We start from the raw sequence: 9,887 nt of genomic DNA, 5'->3' as shown, positions 1-9,887 counted from the left end.
CTATGCAACTCCTTTTCTACAGTGAAGCATTGCAGAAGCAGGAACTGAAGTAGGCCACCATTGGTGCTCGAGTCTATGGAATTTCGACAAATAATAGTAACGCAAACTTTTTAAAGGCGTTATACATCCTGTTCGCAGGTCGCACAAAACAAACTCTTCTTCGGGCATAAGATACATATAAATGAGCTTGTCATTGTATGGGTGTACCACAATGTTCTCCGGGTAAATGATGGAATCAAATATCGTGGTACGGGGAAATTTAAGACTACTTAGAGTGCCTTTGCATAAACCTTGGAAAGCCGTCTCCCATACAAGAGGCGCTTGATTCGGGTCCAACCTCCACACTACCATCGACAATTCAACAGCCCTCCCAACTTCATCGTACCACAACCCAACTATATCGTATCTCTGTGGAGTATGCAGAATAAACAGTTGTCCTGAGGACTCTAGCAAAATCCCAAAACAGGGTAGTGACGGCATAACCCTCGCTTTCAGGGTGGTTGCGTCACAAGTATCATTCACATCAAACGGGTCCAATGCTATTAAACATAACCCGGTTTTAAGATAGATGATGCCATTACAAACAACAATCTCGGGTTCTGCTACAACCGGTCCAACCAGCTCCTTGGAGATTCCAAGGTTAATTTGCTTCCATTCACCAATCTCCGAACAATAAACGACCAGATCAAACGTGGCTGGACTTTGAACCACCAGCACAACTCTAAACTTAAAATTATCTCGAGTGTGGTTATAATAAGTTGATTGACATATCAAAGCAGACGGCATCTCTTGCGTCTTATCATCATCAACAGGGCATGGTGGGAGAGCAACCCATTGCTTGGTAAACGGATTGGTAATGTAATAAAGTTGGCCGCCTACTTGATCGGTCACGTGACTAGTGCATAACACCAAGTCCTTGAATGTAGCCGTTACAGTGAAATTTTTACAGGGTATGAATTCTAGCGACAGTTTTGGCAACTCCCATATGAAATACGTGATTGGTTTGATTATATTATACCAATCGCTTCTTTGTACTATGGTTGTAAAAAAGGTCCACGATAACTCATTGCCTTCATGATTCAGCTTTAGTGTTTTCTTCTTATGGTTGGTGAACAGGACCGAGAAGTTGAGGTCGGAGATTAAAGAGCACCAACGCTTGTTCACAGGAGTGCATGCTAGTACCGTTTTACAATTGGGAAGTCTAACTAGTATTTGAGTTAGCATATCGTCATCTAGATCTTCCATACTTGTTAAATTACCGCTATGATTCATCTTTAGTGTTTTCGGAAACATAGCTGATAAAGTATGAGTATTGTGGGGTATTGTTGTGGGGTAAGGTGATTAAAATAAGTATAAAATTTTACTAAATAAGGAAAGTAGAGAGTTATATGAATATATGAAAAAGGAAAGAGGGAGAGTTAAAATGAATAGGAGGGAGTAACATATTAATATGAGCTATAAATATAGACCTGATGATTATTTTGCGAATTATTTAGGAAAATACAATTCTATTCCAAAAACAACTTTAGTTGATTATGCAATGTTTTTTTATGGTAATTATTCCCTTAACTTCAACTGATATATCGACCATGTTTGATAAACAATGGATTAACATTAGCAGAAGCAGATTTGACTAGCAGAATGATTTAACAGATTTAACTAGCAGATTTATTAAGCAGAATTGTTTTAAAGGTGTTTAGTAATTGACAGTTTTAGATTAACAGATGGTTTAGATTCTTTGTAAAATGACAACTAAGGATATCAGTTAATAGATCCTACAACCAGTTGTACTCAGTTGTATGCTCTACAAACCGAGCTATATAATAAAGTTTTCGAGTTTTGTTTTAAAGGAGTCGAGCTATACCATAAAATTTCTGAACTCAATCACTTAAACATAAAAAAAATTAATTTTAAAAAAGCTCAAAAAAATTACATATAAGCTCGATAAGATATAACTTGGTTGTATGACGATTTTATTATACCACTGGAGGTATAATGTTATTTGTGTAATGATATGAACAAATTATTTATTACATACGGAGTATATAAAAGGAAGGTTAGTATATTTGAAGGGGGTAAATAACATAATTTTCTTTTTCTAATCCGCGAACCCAATATGTTGGTAGGAACAAAGCTGCATATTGTAATTGGACCCCAATATGTTAAATCTATTTAATATACTGAAATTTGGTCAATACAAAGGGATCGTATTGTATATTCTAAACAAACTCTAGTTGACTAGATTTATTTCAATTCAAATAACCATAGTCGAAATATTTGCACTGTCAGTGCATTATCTCCGAAAATTCATGACAAACTATCGGTTTATACTCTAACTTCTCATGTCAATGCATTCCAGCAGTTTGTAAGCCATCTTTCGCTGATGTCGAAAACAAAGGAATTAAGAGCTTCCCATTAAAAATCTCATAGGTGATCGCTATGCATACTACATGCTCGAGGAAATGTCTCAGAGAATGAGTTGAGTTACAATTTACGCGAATTCTCCAGAAAGGCGGTAGTGTGTAAGAACCCGTCTTGTGTTGATAATTTGTTGATCACTCGAACTTTAGCAACTGAGTCTTGGGTTTAACTGACACGAAGTTGTAGTGGTGGCAAGTTCTGTTCTACTGTAAGGCAGGAACTAAGGTGGGCCACCATTGGAGCTCGAGTCGAAAAAGTGATTCACAGCTCGGCACATTATAGCTAGACGAACTTTTTAAAAGTTCTATGCATCCTGTTCGCGTGTTGCACAAAACAAACCCTTGTTCGCTGGAAAAATACATGTATATCAGCTTGTCATTGTATGGGTGTACCGCAACATCTGTGGCGTAAATGCACAATCCTAATCCAGAGTTACATGATTTAGTTTTTTTACCAGTGCCTTTGCACAAGCCGTTAAAAGTTGTCTCCCACGCGAGAGGTGCTTGATTCGGGTCCAACTTCCACACTACCATCTTCAATTCAATATCCGTCCCATCTTTTTTGTACCACAAGCAAGATACGCCCCGTCTCCCAGGAGTATGCACGAGTAACAATTGTCCCGAGGATTCTAGCAAATACCCAAAATCGGGTAGTGGCGGCATAACTATCGCCTCAAGAGTCATCTCACAAGTGTCATTCACATCAAACGGGTCTAATCCCACCAAACATAACCCACTTTTAAAGTAGACGATTCCATTACAAACAACAGTGTCGGGTTCTGGTGTGCAGACCTTTGGGAGGCTAAGTTTAATTTCCTTCCATTCACCAATCTCCGAACAATAAACGACCAAATCAAGGGACTCTAAACTATAATCCATCAATGAACGACGAACCGCAACAACTCTATACTTATAATCTTGAGTATGGTTATAAGGTGGTTGGCATATCAAAGCTGTGCTTGTTATCCATTTATGTTCATCAAGAGGACATGGTGGGAGAGCGACCCATTGCTTGGTTAATGGATTGGTAATGTAATAAACTAGGCGGTCGCTTCCTTGATACGGCAAGTAACTATAGCATAACACCAAGTCCTTGAAGGTAGCCTCTACAGAGATAGTATTACAAGGTAGGAATTTCAACGACAATTTCGGCGACCCAAATATGGATTCTCTGATAAATCTGATTGTATTATTGACTTTGTACCCATTCGGTATCCATTTTGTCCCCGTGATTTTACTGATGGTCCAAGGTGACTCATCAATGTCGGAACCTGAACTCGAACCCATCAAAAGGTTGGTGGTTTTCTTCTTGTGGTGGTAGGCAAACATGCTATGAAAACTGGGTTCGGAGATTATAGAATACCAACGCTTGCTCACAGGACTGCAAGCTATTACTGTTACACAATACGGAAGTCTAATCAGTATTTGAGCAAGCATATGGTCATCCAGATCTTCCATTGTTGTTGAATGACCTCCATGATTCATCTCGAGTGTTTTCGGAAGCCGGGCTGCTTTGTAGTCGGTAATCATCCTCTCTTTACTAAAAGATTAAGAAAAGTTTGGAATTTTACCGCCTAAAATGCTTTAGTGATATATGTTGAGGCTTATAATTTAGGAAGTTATTCTATGAGTATATATATAATGCTTTTGCGCGGGATCTACCCTAGTATGAGTTATAAATATAGATCTGATTACTATTATTTTGGAAAATACAATCCTATTCCAAAAGCAACTCTAATTGATTATGGTATAATCAAATTAGATACGGAGTATAACTCTATCATGCAATGTTAATGTTAATTTTTTTATGGTAACTATTCCCTTAACTGATATCATAATATTATGGCACTGTTTAGTAAACAGCATATTAGGTAAAATTAGTAGATTCCGGCTTATATAGTAGTTTGACCAATCAATCTACTAATTTTACATGTTTCGTTAATAGCATATTCAGATAGTATATTGGCCGGAATCTACTGTTTTTGCATATTCAGTTTATACATGGAAATGGTAGATTTGTCATATAATCTGCTAATTACCAAGCACTCCTTCTTAATTCTGCTAATTTTATATGATGGTCAAACCTGCTAATAAAATCTGCCAACCGTATTCTGTATTTCTGTTAACGCTATCTACTATCATTAATTGCATATACGTTTGCCAAACATGGCCTATTTGATTTTATTTATTTTAATTGACGTATTCAAAGCCAAAATATTTGAGCTGTCAATGCATTATCTCCGAAAATTCGTGAGTCGTGACCAACTGATGTAGCTTTGCTACCAGTTCTCCAGCCGAGTAATTAATTAGTTGGTCTTCGGTCACTACTACGAAACTGTGTATTCAAGGAAGTTTCCCACGCCGAGCTAATCCGGTACCAATACTGGTTTATTCATTCTTGTTCGCCTATTACGGTTACACTCTTTTCTATTTTCGACATTGACTAGAATTAATCAAGTATGAATGAGACAGGTTTATTTAGAAATAAATTTTATTTCTATGATGGCAATATATAATGCGCTCCTTGAGACTTTGATTATTACTTACTGGTACATGACGGAGCGAATTTTATTGAATGAATGTGTCAGTTCGGATTTTGAGTTGCAACTGATCTAATTTCTGCTGTTTGTAATGCTTATGCCGTTATGCGCCGAAGCTAGTTTTATTGAATGGTCGAAGATAAGATTTATGAGCGTACACCAATATTGTCACAAAGTTTTATTAGAACCAATCGTTGGTGGGCGCAGTGGTAGCATGGGGCTGCGCTTGGTAGGGAGGTCTGCGGATCGATCCCCCACAACTGCGATTGGGAGGGGTTTAAATACCGTGATCCTTGGACAGGCCCCAAAATCCGGATTAGTCGGCCCAATGTAGTTCGGATTACCGGATGGTTTAAACAAAAACAAAAAAAAAACAAAGTTTTACAAGAGACCATCTTAAACGTGAGACAATAACAAACTTTGTAAAGGCGTCATGCATCCTGTTCGCATATCATACATAACAAACTGTTTCTCCAGCGGAAGACACATATAAATCAGCTTGTAATGGGGAAATTCAATACTACTCTTGGTGCCTTTGCATAAGCCTTTAAAAGTCCTCTCCCACACGAGAGGTGCTTGATTCAGGTCCAGCTGCAATTCAATATCCGTCCCATCTTTTTTGTACCACAAGCAAGGTACGCCCGCTCTATGCAGAATGGGAGGAGTATGCACGACTAACAATTACCCCGAGGATTCTTATAAATACCCAAAATATGGTAGTGGTGGCATAACCCGCGCCTCAAGGTTGTGTCACAAGCGAGATTCATATCAAACGGGTCGAATGCCACCAAACGTAACCCACTTTTAAAATAGATGATGCCATTACAAACAACAGTCTTGGATTCTTTAATTGCTCCAGCCTCCTTGGAGACATTAACTTTAATTTCCTTCCATTCACCAATCTATAAATGACCAAATCGATTGTTTCCCGAGACTCTAGGCTATGATCAATACATGGATGACGAACCTCCACAACTCTAAGCTTATAATAGCGAGTGTGTTTATAAGGTGGTTTGCTTATCGAAGCAAGTTTGGATTCTTAGTACCTAAGAGAGGGAGAGGTCAATTAGGTACTCTTTTAAAAAAAATTCAACTTAATCTTTATTGTGTAAAGTAAGTTGATTATCATTATGAGAAACAAATGGATACATCAGGTAATTATATTAAATAGAAGTGTATCGCGTTGTTTGAAGGAGTTGTTGAAAACTAAATGCGACAATTGTTCTGACAGTACGAATGTTACGGTATTCAGGACTGTTGCAATGAATAAACGAGAAAAGAGCAAGTAAATGATTTGCAATGGAAATAAAAAAGCGAGAGAACAATAATGTAATTTTTGAATTGGTTCGGCCAACACTCTAAAGGCATACGTACAATATTCTTTTTATTGCCCAATAAAGTGATCTACTCAGACTACTTTAAAACTCTACAATAAAAAGACCAACAACCTACTCCGGTTGCGACATGAGTTCAAAGACTACTCCGTCTAAGAGACTTGGCTTCCTATCTTACAATGTTTACAAGATCAAGCCCCCCAACATCATCAAACAAGAGAAAAGACTAACTCCGGACACAGAATAAACATGCATGACACGACATATAAAGACAGCCAAATTTGCAGCGGAATAACAAGCTCAACATAAACAGAGTCTACACAGAAATTCAAACAAAAGTTCAGCACGACTAAACTAAGTTTAATAGTTACACCACCAGATAAATACTCCCTCTGGCTTTTATTTTTCTTCCCGTTTCTCTAATATATCTGAGGAGTATTATAATGAAATGGGAAGAAAACAGCAAGCCGGATGGAGTATGAGATGAAGGGCAAAGGGTTAAACAAAAAATAGCTTTTGGGATCGGGGTAGGTTTAGAGAAGGCTAAACATCATCATCATCTGAACCTTCCTCACCATCTCTCTATTCTTCCACACCGTACTATCCTCAATGAGATTAGAGAGAATATCCACTTCTCTCTTTACAACATTAACATAGGGTTGGATAGTTGTCAGTTCTTCTTTGAGCCAAGTGTGAAGATCGTGAATGGCCTCCAACAAAACGCCACTGTTTTCACTCGATCCAGCACTTAACCCCTTGCTTGACGAACCAGCCTCCAATAATTTGATAGTCGCATACCTCCATATTCGAGCTTACTCTGATGCACTTTCACTGTTATCTCACCTAAATTCTGCATTTGAGATTTACCCCTAAGCATGATTGACCGTGTATTATAACCACATAGACTGTAGATGATGAAAACCAAGGATAAAATTGGGCCAAACTACCAAATTGGTAAAAAAAGTGGAGGGTTATTGCCAAATTGGTAAAAAAAAGTTTTACATGTGACAAATTGGTAAAAAAACTAATGAAATGTGACAAATTGGCCAAAAAAGTTTCACTTTAACAAATACTCTATCATTGCAACTATATTTGACAAAACTACCCTTATTGAATTAGTAAACTAAAAAAACATTATCCGGGATTCGTCATTAGCAACTATGACCCGAAACTTAAAACTAAAACACTTGACCCAAATTTGATCTAACGTTGTTAAACATGTTTTTCTCTTGAATAATTCGACCAAAAAAATGATTAGATCTATAATGATTCATATCCATAAATATTTGGATAAAAATTACTCGTAAACATTAATTTTTAATATTTCATTTCAGATAGATATATAAATTAAGGAAATGAATTGGTAATTTTTGTGTCAAAATGAATTGGGAGGTTTATTGTGAATAGGAGGGAGTACTAAATAAGAAAAATCATCCAATTTTCATTTTCGAGCCTAGTAGAACTTAGTTTCGAGCCAACGGTCTTCGAATCGCATGCGGATTTTCTTAGGATGATAGGACGCCCAAACCCCGAAAAAAGTCGAGTTGATTCGGGTTTACCTTGTAAGTAGACCTGGGAAAACCGACCTGGCCCGATTAACTCAACTCGAAAAGTCCGACCCGAGATCCAAAATTTACCAGAATTACAACTCCCAAATTTAACCCGAAACCCGACTGACCTGACACGACCCGAACTTTGTTGACTAGGATCTTACCCGACCCGACCCGAAATGACCAAATCCGAAACCCCAACCCGAAAATGACGCGAAAAATGTAACTCTAATTTAACAAATAAATGACTAATTTAAAAACACTTAATATAATTTACGTTAAAATAAATTATTAATTATCTAAATTAAACTAAAAATAGGTAATAGTGTTAAACGTACTTTTTTTTTCTCTTAACCATTGAACTGAATACGAGTCTGGCCCTAAATAACCCGACCAACATACCCGAAAAATACCCAAAACAACTCAACTCGACCCGACCCGAACTAACCCGGTAATATGACAACCCGAAATGACCGAGCCGAATTGGTCCGACCCAAACCCGACTCAATTGACTCGTTTGTCAGGTCTAATTGTAAACTTCATCTGGTCATCTATTCTTATTTCTTTGGTTTTCGGTTTTTAAGAGTTGGGAGACTTGGGTAAAGGGTATTTTAGTCAAATTTAGTTCTAGGAATAACAAATTAAATAAAGCAATAGTTTTTTGGCCAATTTGTCACATTCCCTTGAGTTTTTTTACCAATTTGTCACAAGTGAAACTTTTTTTACCAATTTGGCAACTATCCTCCACTTTTTTTTTACCAATTTGGTTATTTGGCCGATAAAATTGAATTAAATGGTAGACATGATTGATATGTAGATTAAAGATAAAACAATCAAATAGAGATGGCAGGAATGAAAATTTGTACAAAGACGAGTCTAATCATCATGTATTTATTATTTTCAAAAAAAGAAAACATGAAAGAATTTGTAACATTAAACACAATCATTTAAATTTGGCTTTTCATTCCCGATAAAAATAATTAAACAATCATCATTAAACATAAAAACAATTATGGGATTTTGTTGTTAGAATAAATTTTACAGAGAAAGTCATTATTTATTTTTTCAGAGTTTATAGTCTTCGCTATATTCTTTCAAAATAATGTTAAACCATTTAATCTACCTGAAATTATAGTTCACAAATAAAAATGGAGAAATTTCTATTTTGAAAAACTTATTTTAGGTTAAATTATTTACGTAGTTCAACTGTTTTTAATGAAAAAACGATAAAAGGTAAATAAATAACCGGGACGGATGGATTATAATAAAAAAAAATGAAAACAACAACTAAAATAACAATAATCGTGGCAAAACATTAATAAACGTAGCAATAATGTTCGTGGCAAAATACTAATAATCATAACATAAATATATACACTTTGACGATATATAGCTGAAATTCAAGTCTCATTCAAAATTAAAAGAGCAAATTCAATTTGCACATATTTGTCACCCTCATTGAGTTTTTGGTTGACTAACATATTTCCCATAAACGGATATCCAAAACTCTATCGCCAAAAGAGCAACCGACTCTTTGTTTGATTCGAAAGCCTCACATGTTGGTTTAATAGCTTTGTCTTCAAACTTGAGCTTCACAAAAGCTTTGGTTGCAGTGAGATGAATCTCGGGTGTATTTTGAGTTTTAGCAGGTTTTATACATGTTATGACTGTCTCCAATGTGGCTTATTTCAATGAACAAGAGCTATCAGATTTAATTAGGTTACCTCGGAGTTGTTGGAACAACTCCAACCATTTTTCCTTTGACTCGATTACAACAATTTTGGCGGTAAATTGTGTCGATGTGTGCTAAACTTCCCTTGCCGAGGATTCAAGTGTCCTCACAACTAGTTTTTTTTTTTCCAACCAAATCTTCATCCTTACAATCCTCTATAGCATTTAAACTGTTATTCAATAAAATATAAGAAAGTTGACGCTTTAATTTCTGGTCGACCTTTTGTTATTTGACAGTTCATTGGCCAAAGACAGCATAAAATTAGATAGTTCTGCATCTGGAGTCATCTCGGTTCAGTCAGGACAAAATTC

At 36.4% G+C, this 9,887-nt stretch overlaps 2 protein-coding genes across 2 annotated transcripts; both read right to left on the bottom strand.

Moving 5' to 3' along the window:
* Positions 1 to 1,245, bottom strand: LOC141627778 (putative F-box protein At3g23950). Its single transcript, XM_074441000.1, has one exon. It carries the CDS (start codon positions 1,243 to 1,245, stop codon positions 1 to 3), a length of 1,245 nt encoding a protein of 414 aa, XP_074297101.1.
* A 1,379-nt stretch (positions 1,246 to 2,624) lies between these two features.
* Positions 2,625 to 3,878, bottom strand: LOC141627772 (uncharacterized). Its single transcript, XM_074440995.1, has one exon. It carries the CDS (start codon positions 3,876 to 3,878, stop codon positions 2,625 to 2,627), a length of 1,254 nt encoding a protein of 417 aa, XP_074297096.1.
* Between the last annotated feature and the right edge of the window lie 6,009 nt (positions 3,879 to 9,887).

The sequence above is a fragment of the Silene latifolia genome, chromosome 2 (assembly GCF_048544455.1).
Source record: "Silene latifolia isolate original U9 population chromosome 2, ASM4854445v1, whole genome shotgun sequence".
Classification (NCBI taxonomy): domain Eukaryota; kingdom Viridiplantae; phylum Streptophyta; class Magnoliopsida; order Caryophyllales; family Caryophyllaceae; genus Silene; species Silene latifolia.
Note: the sequence above shows the minus strand (reverse complement) of the source record. Positions and strands in the feature narration are given on the sequence as shown.

Coding starts and splice junctions, on each gene's coding strand:
- LOC141627772 (XM_074440995.1), bottom strand. CDS start 3,878: ATGGAAGATCTGGATGACCATATGCTTGCTCAAATACTGATTAGACTT.
- LOC141627778 (XM_074441000.1), bottom strand. CDS start 1,245: ATGGAAGATCTAGATGACGATATGCTAACTCAAATACTAGTTAGACTT.